Source organism: Octodon degus, unplaced genomic scaffold, assembly GCF_000260255.1.
Source record: "Octodon degus isolate 3935 unplaced genomic scaffold, OctDeg1.0 scaffold00133, whole genome shotgun sequence".
Taxonomy (NCBI): domain Eukaryota; kingdom Metazoa; phylum Chordata; class Mammalia; order Rodentia; family Octodontidae; genus Octodon; species Octodon degus.
The window spans coordinates 2470875-2487831 of record NW_004524709.1 but is presented as its reverse complement, the minus strand read 5'-3'; the positions used below and the strand labels follow the sequence as shown (position 1 = coordinate 2487831).

The following is a 16957-nucleotide window of genomic DNA, read 5'->3' as shown; positions in this document are numbered from 1 at the left end:
CCTTTTTTTTTTTTTTTTTTTTAATGTATTTGGTACAGGGTTTCACTCTGCAGCTTGGACTCATAGTGACCCTCCTGTTTTCAGCCTCCCCAGTGCTGGGATTCCAGGTGTGTGCCACCATGCCTGGTCTCCATGGCTGGCTCAGTGTCCCTGGGGCAGGGCCAGTGTGGCATGTGGTGTTGGGAGTTGAACCCAGGACCCTGTGCTTGCTTTAGCAGGCGCTCAGTTCACTGAGCTATCTTGCCGGCCCAGCAGTTCCTTTTTGAGTAGCGCTCTGCCCTGTTGGGCATCCTTCTTTGGAAGCTTCCTGCAGGGTCCCTGGTCCAGTCAAGGCTCAGCTACCTATCAGTTGTTACTAACATGAAGAATCCTGCATAATTTGTAATTAGAATAGTGATTGCTTTTCCAAAAAGTTAGATTTTTAAAAATGTTGATTTTTGGTCTTCTAAAATATCACTCAATTTATAAGCTCCAAATGATACCTTTTTCTTTGTCTGTGATTTTAGGGACGAGAAGGTGCAGAGATTGAACCCTGGGAAGATGCTGATTATCTTGTTTACAAAGTCACGGATAGATTTGGCTTTTTGCAGTAAGTTTTATAGGTTGAAAGCTCACATTTTTTATTATAATGTTGATATTATATTGATTTTATTTTTAATAAAAGTTCTGTGAATAAGATTCCAGGAAGGACTGTAGAACATGCTTTTTTTGGTACTAGGTTTCTGGTGTTTTTAACCTCTGTGATTAGACTTGAACTATACTTAAGAATCTTTAGTATTTTTTGAGTTTTGATTAAGAACATTTAATTCAGTAAATTTGTACTAATAACATAGCAGAATTAAATGCACACGCTATAATGATTTGTACTTTTAAAACAATTGCAAAATATTTTATATGTGCATTTAAAATATAATTAGTAATTAAAACATTAGTGTTAAGCAGTCTAAAAATGAGCTTTGTAAAGAAATGCCATTGATCTTCCTTATAGCTATAAATGCAGTAATAATAGCACTTCTCAAAATTAGTTCCATTTATCCTGAATATGTTTGTTTTGTTTTGTGTTTTTAAATGAATTTAAGACAGGGTAGGGTCTCACCATGTATATTGAACTTATAGTGATTTTCCTGTTTTCAGCCTCCCAAGTGCTGGGCTTAGTGCCACACCGCCCAGTCCAATCGCTGTCTCAGCGCACCCCAGGGGTTGGGAGGTGGCACAGCACTCCCAGGATCAAACTCTAGCCACTGCACTCTGCTGCTTATGAAGAATTGAAAGAGGGCTAGACAACTAAGTGGTTACAGTGACTTTAACTCTTAAAAACAGTCCTATAACATGAGATAAACCCACTTATTTTGGTTCTGCACTGTTAAATCAGATTCCCACAGGCCAAAGACTTCTATTCATCTCAGTACTTTGTTTACTTCCATGCAATTTAAGATTAAATTAACTGGGGGGCTGGGGAAATAGCTCAGTAGAATAAGTGCTTCCCTGGCAAGTGCAGGAGCCTGAGTTCAATCCCCAGATCCACCAAAAAAAAAAAAAAAAAAAAAGATTAACTGAATTTTTATTCAAATTTATTCTTTTCCAGCTTTGTTTCTTGTAAGTATGGAAAGACTAAAAATTTAAATTTTATAACATGATTTTTAAAACTCTTTTTGAGACAGAGTCTTGTTGTGCAGGCTGGCCTTGAACTCGCTTTGTATTCCAGGGTGGCCTCAAACTCTCAACAGTCCTCATGCCTCAGCTTCCCGAGTGCTGGGATTGCAGGTGTGCACTGCCACATCTAACCTTTATAATATGTGATTAAGTTTGAAGGAAAAAATTTCTTTTATAGTTCATAGCAGGAGCTTATACTACTCAGACCTGATGTTCTCCAGCTTAGCTTTTTCCTGTTTTTAGAAATTATTTTGTTGTATAGTTTTTGAGGGTCAAGCAGACAAGCAGTACTAAGAGTTAGAGGGAATGTGCCATGTTTGTGGCTTGCTGGTCTGTAGTTCATTAATCATTTCATACTTAATCTGAAAACAAGAATTAGTAATTACTTCACATAACTTCAGTGTTTGAAAAAATATATGTAAGAAACTTTTTTTTTTTTTGTACCAGGAATTGAACTCAGGCCCTTGCACTTGCCAGGAAAGCACTTGTGCTGCTCACCTATATCCCAGCCCAGAAATTTTATAAAGTTGTGGACAAATGTAAGATATTATATACCTAGTGAGATTAGCATATCTGAAACTTTCAAGAAGTCTTTGAACTTCGTTGACCTAACAATGTACTTGCTTATAATGTAAATATTGTTAAATTAAACTCCCACTTAAAAAAGTCAGCTTTGACCATAAATGTGACAGGAAATACTTATACATTTGTGTGGGTTAATATGCAGATCTGGGATAATAGGTGAAGTTTTGAAGGACAATTTGTGCAGTAAGACTGTTAAGGTCAGTAGGTCCCTAATTTTTCTGCATTTTAGTGTCATCTGGGAAATTAAAAAGATTTCTTTGTTCTAGGTTAGATTTCTTCATTCTAGGGTTATACCCAGAAGATATAACCCTACTTATTTTGACTTTCCAAATATTTCTGATGAGATTGAACCACTAGAATATTTTTTTAATCATGTAATTTTTCCAATACAATTTTAAGTGCATATGAAAATTTGTGTAAAATATCTTAAAGGGTCTATTAATTACCTTTTTTTTCTTTTTGCTTGAAATAACATGAAGTGAGCCTTAAAAACAAGAGCTTCTGACCAGAAATCCTACCCTGTATTTGAAAACCCCAAAGTTGTAGCCAATTGTTTGATATTTCTTTTTTATTCTTTGGGTCTACTATGAAAAAGTCAATACTTTACCTTAAAACTATTAATTAACATCCATTGAATGCTTCCTGTGTGCCAGATACTGTTATTCAAAATCTGTTATATAGTTAAACTCATTTATTCCTGTTAAGAACTGTAGAATAGGCTCTCTTTTTTTATCTCCTTTATTGTAGATAACAAAACTGAAACAAAAAGAGATGCAAGTTGTACTGCAGGGTCAATTCTAGGATGTGGACTGTGATGGTGTCACTGCAGGGCTTTCACTACTATAGTGTAGTGCAGGTGACTGCCTCTAGTGTTAAAATAGGAGTACAGCATAAGTGGTTGGAAATAACTACAAAAAGAATGAGAAGGGGTGTGGGAGGAGTGTCCAAAGAGGATACTTCACCAAATAGCTCAGCGGATTAAAGCACCTGCAAGCAGGTGCAGGGGCTGGGGATTCAATCTCCGGGCCTGCCATGCCAGCCCCGGGGAGCACTGAGACAGCAATTGAGACTGGCATGGTGACCCATGCCTGTAATCCCAGCTTTTGGGAGGCTGTAAACAGGCAGATCACTACGAGTCCGATCTAGTAATGGAACCCTGAACACCCTGTAGACTCTAGCCTAAAATTAAAAAAAAAAAAAAGAGGAGGGGATATTTCTGTTACAATATATTCTATTTGATGATCACTTAGGTGATCATTTTTACTACGGTATATTCTAAGATAGCTAGGTTCACCACCCTTTTGAAATTGAACTAGATTGGTTCTTAATACTGTTCACACTCCTTTTTGTCTTTACTTTGTGATGCAGTCCTAGAGCAGACAGCACAAATGAAAATAATGAACCATAGAAATGGATTTTAATATAATATTACACTTTATTAAATTTCACCAAACCCATTGTTTTTTTATTATAATGCCTAGTTGTAGTAAAACACTTTCTCTAGAGATTGCTACTAGTGGGGTTTTATGACATGTCACTGTAGACTGAAGTTGTTTGTAGGACTGAATAAAGTCACGACATAGGCAGTTAGATATTACCCTGTCACATCTTGATCAAGCATTTTTTTCTACTGTCTTAGTTATTTTAAATTTTTGATTCATTCTGTAATGAAATTTGGTTTTAAGTTGAATCCCAACACATTAGAATGACAAAAAAAAAAAATCTTGTAACTTCTTTTGAAGGCCTCTGGGTTCCTATCTTATAATTTTAGAAACTCAAGTTCTTGTTACGATATTTGAAAGAGGGACAGAAATTAACAAATGCAGTAAGTACTAATTTGGTTTTACAGTAGATTTCACAATAAATATTAAAGCTGTTGCCAGACCAGCCTGTCTCAATGTCAGAAGAGCAACATCTTTGTTTAGGTCTCAGTCCTGAGGCATCATCCCCAGGTCTCATGCCTATGAGGGAGTTAAAGCTGGACAACAGAGAAATCAAGCTTGCTTCATCAAAAATAGCTACTGGTCTGCTCAGCAAGAATGCTTGGTATTTGGATAATGTTAACTATTGCTTTTAGTTTATGAGTTATTCATAGTAAAATTGAAAGGAAATTATAACAAAAATAGAGAAAATAAAATTAATATTAAGCATTAGATATTCAACTACTTTTCAAAATTTTCGTATTTGTAAAATTTTGTACAGTCTCAGTTTACCATGAGTAAACTGAGTATACAAATATATGCAAGCTAGAATAAAGGTGTGTTTGTCTTTAAAAATTATCTGTTTTGATTCAAGGAATTGAGAACTCTTTCTACAGTCCTATAAATTTTGGGTAGGTCAAAGTAACAAAAGTTACTTTGTAAACAAAGATAAAATTTAATTAGTATATTTGACATACTGACTTTAACAAGATTTAAGTTTATAAGTGGAAGTTAACCTCACATTCATAGAGATAGTCCACCTGAGCTGTTGAGAATACAGGCATCATGCTTTACTTCACAGTATATTTAAAATTTAATAGTAGATAACAAATATATCCAACTAGTCTCTTTCTCTGGATAATTCTGTCATTGTTTTATTCACTGTATTTCTGTAAGATCTAATTGTTTGCCAGCTTTGTGTTTTCTTTAGCCTTCAGGTGCCCATGAGCCCTTATTCTTGGAAGCAGGGGTTAGCAAACAGTTTATATAAAAAGCTAGATACTGAGGCTGGTGAGATGGCTCAGTGGTCTAAAGCACCTACTTAGAATAAGCTTAGCAAAGCACAGGGACCGCGGTTCAATCCCCCAGCACCACATGCCAGCCAGCCTTGTCCCCTGGTGGGCTCAGCTGCCCCCCCCACACAAATAAATAAAAAAATTTTTTAAAAAAGCTAGATACTAAATGGATTTGGTTTGTGGACCACATGATCTTTATTACAACTGTAGAGCTGGGGAGATAGCTCAGTGGCATACGCACCTGCCTGGCAAGTGCAGGGTCCTTAGTTTGATCCCAGATACCACAAAAAAACCAACCAAGCAGAAAAAGCTGTATCACTCTGCTGCTGTAGCACAAAAACCATAGGCAGGGCCTAAATAAATGGGATGGCATTGTTCCATTATAACTTCATTCACAAAAATAGGCAGTGGTTCAGATTTAATATATGGGCCATAGTTTACTTAACTAAAGAAATTCTCTGCATTCACCTGTATTATAGTCCTTCTGCTTTGCTTGAAGAACATGTGTAGGTGGCAAGGGAAACCTGCATCGATGCGTTTTTGCAGGTATGCATTTGACATTCCTCTGTACATCCAGCATGTACTGAGCTTTTGCAGTGTTCTAAGGTATTTTTTGGAACTCTGAAAATGCTATTCTTCTGTGTTCTTGGAAGGCTGGTAACATTAATGTTTACCATCACAGAGACTAGAGGAAGAAAAGTTCTGTGGAAATCTGTGTCTGCCCACAGCAGATTTGCATAAAAAGTTTTAGGTATAAGAAAAAAGGAAGGAAAATCTGTGTAGGAAAATTGGACCACATTCTTATACTGGGGGCTCAAAATCTTTTTTGTATTTCTCAATGTTTTTCTTCTTGAGAATTGGTTTTATAGCCTCTGTTTCTTCACTTTATATGGTTTGGCACTAGCTGAGTATCTTAGTTTGGATCCGCAAGATGAGATAAAATTGAAGCATTTCTATATTGGACTAAGCAACTAAGTGAAATAGTTTTCTTATCTGAGAAATGAAGGGCTTAGACTCTATTAAGATCTCTTTTGGTGATTGCACTTCTTGGTTAGTTGCTGTGGCTCAGCGGTTCATCTAAGAACTTCTCCGTAACAGCAAAGTGCCTTTAAACATGTTGAATTCTTGAGTACTCTTTAAGTGTACTGTTTGGTTGTAAGAGAAAGCTAAAGCCAAAATATGTTCATCTTGTTGAGAAAACATTAGTACTACTGAGAAAGCTACTGAGTGAAAGCATTTTATTTTATAGATAACACTGTTGTAATATTACTTCTAGTTAATATGAGAGTCTCCAAATATTTTGTATTAGATGTGGTATCATGTACCAGACAGATGACTTTTTTCTTTTGTCTTTTTGAGACATGGTCTTGTTGTGCAGTTCAGACTGGTGTACTTGCTTTGTAGCCCAGGCTGGCCTCAAACTTGCAACAGTCCTTTTCCGTCAGCCTCCCAAGTGCTAGGATTACAGACATGCACCAGTCTTTTTGTACATTTAAAAAAATCTCGAGGTTTCACCAATATTTTCTTTATTGTACAAAACAGAAGTGGGTGTTTTCTTTTTAATTCATAAATCCATTAGAGGCCGTTTTTTAAGCAGACATATATTACAGACTAAAATTGGAGCCAGAAGTGGAGGTGGTGATCTGCGGTACAGGTTGGCAGACTAGACTGGCCTTGGGGGCCTAATTCAGCTCACCAGCCTCTGTTGTAAAAGTTCTGTGGCCACATTGTCATACTTGGTTTACATATTATAGTGGCTACTTCTTCACTAGAACATCAGAATTGAGTACTTATGAAAAAGGCTGTATGGTAGATGAAACCTAAAATACTTGCTGCTTAAATATTTGCTGTGACAAAAAATGTGCTGATTCTGGGGCTAGAGCAGGGTTCTAGAACTTTTTGCACTATACTTTATTTAGTATAGTGGTCTTATCTACATGACTTTCATGCATTTGGACTGCATGAACTACACTGAAATAGCCACAGGTAGTTAATGGCTGCTGTAGAGGGCAGTGAGGTGTGGCTATTTGAGGACATGGCATTGCCACAGAATAGATACTGTTTTCAGTTGATTAACTGGAATGGAAACTTAACTCTTGTGTCCAGTAAATCTTGCACATCACGTATACCTATAGGTATGTAAGTTTTAAAAGTTTGCTTTGATTTCAGCTCTTTGACATATATTATTTTTTGCAGTGAGGAGGAACTCCCATATCATAATGCAGCTATGGAACGGGTAAGTCCAGTTCTTTATTTATAGTTACTGGTGAATTGCTTTTGTTAGAGGTATGACGTTTCCATTGTGATTTTTTAGGGTTTTTTTTTTTTTTTTTTTTTTGTGTGTGTGTGTGTGTGTGTGTGTGTGCGCTCAGGGTCTCACTGTGTAGCTCAAACTCATAGTGGTTCACTTGTTTGCAGCCTCCCTAGTGCTGGGATTACTGGCATGTGCCACCATGCCTGGACTCCATTGCTGGCTCAGTGCACCTGGGTGGGGGGGGGGGTGCGGCGGACCGAGCACAGCATGCCCTTCCATTGTGATTTTGAGTGCTATTTTATATGCAAGATACAGGCATTCTTAGGATTTGCCCCTAATTACATCACTCAAAGAAAGTAAACTAATGGTAAAATCCTTTTAAGGAGTTTTATGAGATTCTGGTAACTTGAAATCAAGGAAACATAGCAGTTCCTAGAAAAGATTTACACTGTGGAATGGTATTCCTTGTCTTGCCCAGCCCCCCCCCCCCTCAGTCTATGGACTGACCTCTCTGGAGTGAGAATTGGAGCAGCTAACTTTTTAAAAGCTCCACAGTAATTCTCATGTGCTGTCGGCTGATAGGTACCATTCTCGTCCAGGAGCTGTACTTTGAGATTCTAATGAATTTCCCACAAATAACAACAAAAGAACATTTTGACATCTTGTCAAGTATCTGAGCATTTTAAGGATTTAGACAAGTGTTATATAGCAAATCTATTTGCCTACTTTTAACTTTTCCTTTACTTGGCAAGGAGCTGTTTTCACATGTAGGTGTTCATGAGAAGTGGGAATTGAATATTTTAAGGTTGTAGAATCTCCTTCTCCTTTCCATTTTTCTGCCCCCCAATTTATAGAACAAAAGCGAGGGTGTCAATCTGTATTGTCTTCTGTTTGTGTGGATGTATATCTAATGGGGTGGGAAAAGAATCTGAGTTTCAGACAATGAAGGTGAACTTGAAATTCAAAAACATATTTTAGAAAATCTAATATCAAAATACTCAAAGTCAAGACTGTAGCAAGTTTAATGTGGAAAAAATTGCCATTTTATGTTTATAGATATCCCTATGGGTACTTCTCATTCTTGAAAGAATACTGTTTCTTTCTTATCATAACCTCGACAGATGCTCTGTCAAAAGTTTCTTTCTTTAATAGCTATATTATTGAGTAGCAGCCATGGGTTCAGTGCTAGACTAATTCTTGCGTAGAATTCTGGGATGGAAGAGACCATGGTTTTTGCCTTAGTGTAAATAGAGGAAGGTCAGGTGATGCAATAGATTTTTGGGACATAGTGAAATGAAATGGTATTCTGGAGGTGAGGAAGATAGATTCCTTACAGCTGAGGGATGCATGAAAAGGAAGTGACGTGATGGTGATCACTTTGTTAATTTTGCTAGTGTTGAACTTGTCAGTCTTTTGTTTCAATTTTTTAAAAAATGTAAAATTTATTTATTTATTTATTTGATACAGGTTTTGCTGTGCAGCTTGGACTTGTAGTGATCCTCCTGTATCAGCCTTCCCAGTACTGGGATTATAGGCGCATACCACCACGTCCATTTTTTGTGGATGGCCTGGTACACCCAGGGTTCCTGCGCCATCTTGGCATGTGGTACCAGGGATCAAACCTGAGTCCTTGCGCTTGCCAGGCAGATGCTTAGACTACCAACCTATCTCCCCAGCCCCTATCAGTCTACTTTAAATGGTAACGAAAGGATGTGCTGTAGTCCTGTAACCATCACCTTTTGTCTAGTTCTGCAACTTGCTTTCTGGCAATTTCTTTCACTCCTCCTTTCTCAGCTTAGGTTCTATTGTAGTCCTTATAGGTGGTCTCCATCTTACATGATTCCACTTACAGTGGAATGATAGTGATAATCAGCTCAGTAGAAAATATATTTGCGATTTTCAATTTTTATCTTTTCCTGAGCTTAGTGCTGAGATCTACCAGTTTTCTCATCCAAGTAACTCTACTCTTCCAGTTATTTAGCCTGAAATCTTCTGACTTTTCTTCGACTTCCTTTCAAACCCTCATCTCTTCTGTCAATGAGTATTGTGAACTCTGCCTTCAGAATGTATTCAGAATATGAGGGCTTTTGTCATCTCTTCTTTTAGCCTGTCCACTCTAACCTCTCTTTTGGAGCTTGCTGTCTTCCTCTTTTTGCCATTGTCCTTTTTCTTCACAGTCTTACTTGTTCACTAAAAAATCAGAATAAACCTATGAAAATGAGTAAGATAATACCACTTTGTGGTCAGAAAACCTTATGGTGGCTCCCTATCTCATCCACTTTTAAAGAGAAGTCCTAAGAATGACCTTCTGAGACCCATAGGAGCTTGTTCCTGGTGGTTCCTTGAACTCACCTCCTTTTACCTCCTCTTTCTCACTTGCTGACTGCTTAGTGTCTCTTGCACATGCTGGCCAGATTCCCTCTTTCAGGTCTTTTGCGCTGGCTGCTTCTCTTTCGGAGTGTCCTTTCTGTGTAGCTCCAGGCTCAGGTCTTCATTTCCTTTAGGTGTCTACTTAAATGTGACTCTGCAGAGTAACACCATCCTTAGTCAGCACTTTAAATTGGGATGGGCCCTCACCCTAAGGTTAAATATCTACCTCCTTTAGTTTTCTCTTTACCACTTAACACTTTCATGTAGCATATGTTGTGTTATTTATTTTGTTAAGATGTAATCTGTATGAGGTTTCTCCCCCATTCCTGTTCTTTTTGTTGATTCCTGTATCACCAGAACCTAGAACAGTGCTTATGGCATATGCTCAGTAAGTGTGGATTGAATGAGTAGATTGATGGGTGGAGGTAATTGACTTATTTATAGCAGTAAATGTGTTGATTGAAGAGGTTGTCCTTACAAATGTTATGGTGTCTTTTATTAGACAAAACAGGAATAGATGTTGGAAGGTTTATTTTTAAACAAAACATACTCATATTTAGCAAGGTAAAAATTTAAAACCCACTATTGACTTTTCCTACAATGGACCCTCACTCTTTTTATAATTTCCTGGCCCATCAGGTCCCCAGTTCTCACCCCAGTAATTTAGATGACTCAAGAAATGTGACAAGGACAAAAGATGAAGTACTGTACAAGGCAGAGCTGTGGAGGATGCAGGTTTAAAACAGGCTGTTTTCTTACATTTTGATTTGCTTTTTAAGAGACTTTAACTTGTGTAATAAGACTTTTTACATAATGTAATTAAGCTGATAATTGGTTGCTTACTTAGAGTAATATTATGGGGAATTGTATGGGGAACAGGTGATCTGTGTAATTTATATTATTTAATAATTCATTTAAGTAAACATTTTGTGGGCTGACCAGATAGCTCAGTGGATTAAAGCACTTGCTTAGGCAGACACAGGGGCTGGGGATCCAACCTTGTGGTGCCAGCCCTGTCCCCAGGGCCCACTGGGTGATTTGAGACTGGGCATTTTGGTGTGTGCCTGTAAGCCAGCTCTTGGGAGGCTATAAACAGGAGGATCATTATGAGTCCAATCGCATAGTGAGACCCTGTACTAAATTTTTAAAAAAAGTCATTCTTTTGCCAGGGCAAGATCAGGATTCTGAATTTACCAGTTGAGATTCTATAAGGCTTTTCAAACATCAGCTACATTCATTGCATTTCCATTTGCAATTTTGGCTTCTTTAAAGTTGAATGAGAATTTAGTCCCATGTAAAACATTTGAAGGCTAAAACTTTTAGTTTATCAGATTTACCTCTTGATTTTTCTGCTTTCAGTGCATGGATTCTCTGTTGAGAATTCATTCTCTGCTTGCTCCATTTATAGAAGACTAACAAATACAAATTTTATTTTGTTTTTTATTTTTTTGGTGGAACTAGGGATTGAACTCAGGCCCTTGCGCTTGCTAGGCAAGCGCTTATTCTACTGAGCTATCTCCCTGGCCCCCAAATACATATTTTATAATTGAGTAAAACCACTACAAATGATAGCCTTGCTGAAGTTTGTAGCTTTTACAAGGCATACACTTGAAGCATGTGCTTCTTGACGTTTGGGGAGAACTGATGTACCAATTCGTAATCAAGTAATTATGGCTTTGGTTCTAGTTTTGGCTATGTAGTGTTTTATATAAGACACTCATTTAAAATAGGAATAGTAATTTTCCCTCATAAGAAGATTAATATTGGTGTTTGCAAAGTATTTTGGGTTCTTCCAAACAGGCTCTTAAGCAAATAAACATTTTATATTTACTCTGTAGAGAACAATAATAATACATTGTTTCTCTGAGCTTATTGATATTTTTAATAAGAAAAGATTATATAGAACTGAATTTCAGAGTCACATGTTTCTTCATGTAGTACAGTATTTTAGGTGATCTACAGACTGTTGGAGCCTGTCATTTCTTTAAACACTATACCTTAATTTTAGGTGATTTGCAGTCTTGCTAGAATACATGATGATAGAACTTAGAAAGTCAAGGTGGTCTATGAAGGACCCATTCCTCCTTGTACTTCTTGTCCTCTCCTGACCTCTGCTGGTGGGAGCTCGGCATGGGCGACATGTCAGTTTTGTCTTCACTCTTGGATTGAATTGTTTGAGGTGAAAAACAAACTGTAGAGATAGGGAAAGCAGAGTGGCTTTTTATATGCTCACATTTCACATAGAATAGAACACTTCTGATCATCAAGAAGTATTTGGATTTTCCCTATACACTAAGCAATTCCCCATTAGAGATTGACTGGGTGTTATGTAATTTAGTTCAATTCTGACACTGACCAGAATTAATACAGATCCAACAGGTTAAGGGCATAGTCTCACAAGACATAAAGATAGATTGAAGCCCCAGGTTGTCACCATGGTTTTGGACTCATAGGCTGTAAATTAGCATCCTCCTCATTCCTCCCTTAGATTTGATCGTTACTAGGGTTGCTCACAGAACTCAAGTGTTCTGTTTGCTAATACTCATGTATTATTCAGAGAAAACAGTTGAGGAAGATACATAGGGCAAGGTACAGGCATATGCACATCTTGCCCTCTTTGGGTATGCCATGCCCTACAAGTTCATCAGTTTCAGAGCTCTCTAAACCCCCATAGTTCAGGGACTTTATGGAAGCTTTATGATGTAGGCGGGATTATTACCTCAGTCTTCCTTTTCCAGAAGATAGAGTGTAGTGCAAAGCCCATAACCCACCCAGAGTTATCTCATAGAACTGTAGCTACTCCTATAATTCCATGAGAGATCCTAGGAGTTTTAGGAGCCAGAAATCAAGGCACAGAATAAATTATACATTGATTATATTACAGCATCATGCCAATATTCAAATTGAGGGGAGTCCCTAATAACATCTAAATACTTAAATTTGAATAGGTTTAAAATCTCTCATTCCAGAAGAGAAGGCTCTTTAATCATCCTTCCAGGCATTCTATATGTGTTTTAACTTTCACTGTTTGAATTCTTAGCCATCTAACGTGACAAGAGATTGGGACAAGAAAAAGCCTCATGGGCTACTCAGCAAACAGCTGTTTAATACTTATTAGTCATTTGGTTTTACACAGAGTTCGAAACAGTTGACTCAAATTCCTGGAGTAATGTGGAGTAACAAAAGAAGGTAATGAGTTCAGTTTTGATCCTTATACTTTGCTTGCCCTAGTAGGAGAGTTCTGTTCACATGGAAGCAACATCAATGTAAAATGTAAAGCAGTTTAGTCCTTTCCTGAGAACAGCCTCTGGGCCATGATACTGTACTGTCATAAGTGAGGGTTTTGTAGAGGTGACTGGGTCTAGGGAATGTGTGATGCTGGCATCAATTCATGATTGATGAATCATGAATTCACACTAGGTAGGCTCCAGGGCACTGGGATTAAGGATATGAGTGCCACCCACCCTAAGTGGCCTGGATAAGATAGAAGGGATAGAAAGAGCTGTGGTCAAACCCTATTGCTTTGTTACCTCTGTCTGCCACAAAATGTTTCTCCTCTGCAATGCTTTTGTTTTTGTTTTTCTTGTTGTTAGTACTGGGAATTGAACTCATGACCTTCTGCTTGCCTAGTCCTCTGCAAAGCTTGTCTGCTGTTCCACTCTGCCTTGAAGCCAACCAGTTATGGACTTAAACCTAGATGCATTGTGAGCTAAATAAACCTTTTCCTTTTTAACTTTGGGTAATGGGAAGTAAACGAAGAAACGTGGTTTCTTAAAGAAGTGGCTGATTCCAGGTCTGGCAACAGAAAAACATAATGTAGACTAGGATCAATCTATGCCAGGAAACAAGGAAGTATTGGAAGAGTAATAAGACATTTGGAAGGACTCACATGAAGGAGAAATCTATCAGTGCATAGGCAGTCTGGCCAAAGTATGATGATGTTAATGGTTTATAATACATTGAATTTTTAGAAGTAATTGTGTTATATTAAAAAGGATAAATAGCTAAAAAGGATAGACTTCTAGTCTCACTTAGTAATAGAGAAGGGATAATAGAATTGGGGGAAAATACCATTCTACCATTATCAGTGTCATAATTGTCTCACGCAGAGATTATCAAGAGATGATGAAATCATTGAGTAGTGTTGATTAGGAATAACATATATACAGTATCTCAAAGTACATTACACAGATTACTTCATAGATATAGAAAGAAATTTCTTTGTTGATGGGGAATTAGGGCAAATACAACCTTTATTGAGTGATCAAACTATAGTATCATTGATAGTGACACAGACTGGCACCATACACCCCTGATGTGATGTGGCAGGAAAGGTATAATGACAGTGAGTTAAAATCTTGCTGAAATGTAAAGGAACCAGCCAGATAAAGGCAGATACGTTACCTGGATTCTTAAAAAATGTCAGCGTCATGATGACACATCCCTATAAGCCCAGCACCCTGGGAGGCTGAGGCAAGAGGATTGTTAGTTCAAGCTCAGTCTATGTAACTGAATGACTTGGTGGCATGCTATGTCAGCACTTAAAAAGTTGCAAGAGGCTAGGAAAATAACCCAGTCTGGCTTCAATCCTTAGTCTCTTTTACACACACACACACACACACACACACACACACACCAACAAAGACAAAAAGCCAAAGGTGTTAATATATTAAAGGAAATTAAGACATCTTAATATAAGTGACCCATTATAGGATCCTGAGTTCCTCCTCCTCCCCCCCCCCAAAAAAAACCCTAGCTATTAAAATCATTTTGGGTTCTAGCTTAGTGCTAAAATGCTTGCTTGCACGTGTAAATCTAAATTCAATCCCCATTTTAGGGATAAGTAGGGAATTTGGTATGTGGACCATTAAGGAGTTAATGAGTCAATTTAAAATTTCTTGGGTATAATAATACTGTGATTAGGATAGTGTTTTTGTTCTTAGGTGCTACATGCTAGGGAATATGAAGAAATGAAGTGTTTATACCTATGATTTTCTAATGTATCAATTACACCCAAACTCCCAAACAATGTAGAAAAGATGAAATCTTGCAAAAGATTAGTAATTGATGATGGATTTTGATGAAGCATATTTGATATATAGGGTATGCTACTCTTTCAACTTTGCTATAGGCTTAAAATATTTTCTTTTTTTGGGAGTTTTTTTTTCAGTTTTTTTTTTCTTATTTTATAAGAAGTTTATTTTTTTAAAAGAGAATCAATATAGAAAAACAACACTAATAGGAAATGATACCAAATTTCACTACACAAAATGATAGGAATTCATCAGTGGTTGTTATATTGCATATTGTCTTCAAGTTAGTTTTGTTTAGATTACCAGATATAAGTATTCAAAATTGATCAAAAGAGAAAAGAGAGTTAAGCATTAATGGCTTTCAGTAGACCAGCAGAAATCAACAGTACAATTATGGAAGCTATCCTATGTATATACATATGTTATTTCTTTTTCCCTTCCTTTTTTTCTTTTTTCTTTTCTCTCATCCCAGTTGTTCCTTTTGTCCCTTTCACAGTGTCTTAGTTAATTTTTACTTGTTGCTGGGACAAATAAGCAGCACTCAAAATGAAAGAAGGAAAGGTTTATTTAGCTTGCAGTTGTGGAGGTTTCAGTTCATACTCTGCTGGCTCCAAGGCAGTGACAGCAGTTCATGACAGCAGAAAATAATGAAAAACAGAGGAGGAGCAGCAGCTGCGGCATCCTTATTGCTGTGGTAATATGTCTTCAGTTGGGAAAATGCCCAGGAAGGGAGTAGCTAGGTAGAATCTGACCTCTAATCCTAGGTTTTTGAGGAACCTCCACAATGATTTCCATAGTGGTTGTACTAGTCTGTGCTTCCACCAGCAATGTAGAAATAAAAGATAAACTCAAGGTTTTTATAGGTAAGTATATGCAACTAGAGACTATACTCATAAGTGAAATAAATTAGCCCCACATATGTAAACGTCGTACTGTTTCCCTAGTGTAAGAAACTGAAAGAGTAAATAAAATCTGAAAGATTCAATGGATATTATGAAAGGGGAAGAAATTCCCTGCCAGGGAAGGGAAAAAAAATTATACACCCCCCCCACAGATAGCTAAAATAATTGTATTACTAATTTCTATTGGCTCATTGTAAGAAATAGTTAATGCTTTCGAACAATTTTACTTGCTTATATATGGTAATCTAAACAATTGCTTTGAAGGTAACAGTATTCAATATAACAATCTGTTGATTTCCTATCAAAAAAGAAAAAGAAAAAGATTGTTAATATGCTCTTGTATTCTAGTTTCATCTTGGTGGCATTGAGTCTATCACAAGTTGATACTCCTGAGCCTGTTTTTCTAGGCCATTTAACTTTGTATTTGTCAAATATGTTTTCAGTTATTTCTTTAAGGTAATTTTTTAGAATGAGCTTCAGAATAGTTGGTGAGAAAATGTATTTTAATCCATAAATTAGAGATTCAGGAATAGGGAGAAAAAGACTTGCATGTATATTAAATTGGGTATAGTTGAGCTGACAGATTTATGAAGTTAACATTTAAATTTGATTGATCTGATGATTTAAAAATTCTGTATCCTGGGTGTTATTCCAAGTGTAACTTTTTTTTAAATGTAAGGGAAGGAAAAGCACACTGGTTCTTAAAAGAAATGTATCTGTATATGTTTTGCTTTGCAGTGTGAAAATGTGTAGCATTTAAAAAAAATCCATATATATGATAAAGCAATAATACAAAGGTATATCTTTAAAAAAGAATGACTGCTTGCTGAAGTGATTCGTTGATAATTTATAGTCATAAAAATGAAAGATAACAAGAGACTTGCTAGATCTCAGCTGGGTTGTTTCTGGGAAAGTGTATGTTATTATATTTTTGGGGTGACTTGAATTATTTGGTGTTTTCCTGTTGGTGGGAGAAGGGACTACACTTTGAGGAAGTTAAGAGGGGAAGGAAGAAGAGCAGAAAAAAATACCAAATGGCAGTTTAGATCAATCTTACTTTTTCCCAGTATGGCCTTCTCTAAAGTCACATTTAATAGAAACATTAATTAGATTTCAGTGCCCCACTGAGTTTTAAAATTAAACATATTTCTAGAACCATCTGCAACATTTTACCACCAGTAATATTGAAGACTATGCTTAGCCTTTTGAAAAATGGGAATTATAACAGAATGTCTTTTGCTCCTGAATAATCATCTTTTATTATGAAAAACATATCAAGACTTTAAATGGAGTTAAAAAAAAATAGAGTTTTAAGACTATACCTAAAATGAAAATTTTATAAAAATACTCTTCTGGAATAGAATCTTTTCCTACATTCTGGATTTTGGGGGGTTATGTCTTCTTTTAGATCTAAAAATATTGGTGGTGGGTGTATCCCATCTGC

General features: G+C 36.8%; 1 protein-coding gene across 3 annotated transcripts in view; it reads left to right on the top strand.

Annotated features, from left to right (window-relative positions):
• The window catches only part of Usp6nl (USP6 N-terminal like), a 169559-nt gene that overhangs the window by 100744 nt on the left and 51858 nt on the right, over nucleotides 1-16957 (top strand). For 2 of the 3 annotated variants that reach the window (XM_023701330.1, XM_023701329.1), the window contains 3 exons: nucleotides 507-590; nucleotides 2709-2716; nucleotides 7151-7190. In XM_023701330.1, the coding sequence (XP_023557098.1) occupies nucleotides 507-590; nucleotides 2709-2716; nucleotides 7151-7190 (132 nt within the window). The remainder of the gene's footprint in view (nucleotides 1-506; nucleotides 591-2708; nucleotides 2717-7150; nucleotides 7191-16957) is intronic. The other variant, XM_004641268.2, reaches the window with a different exon arrangement.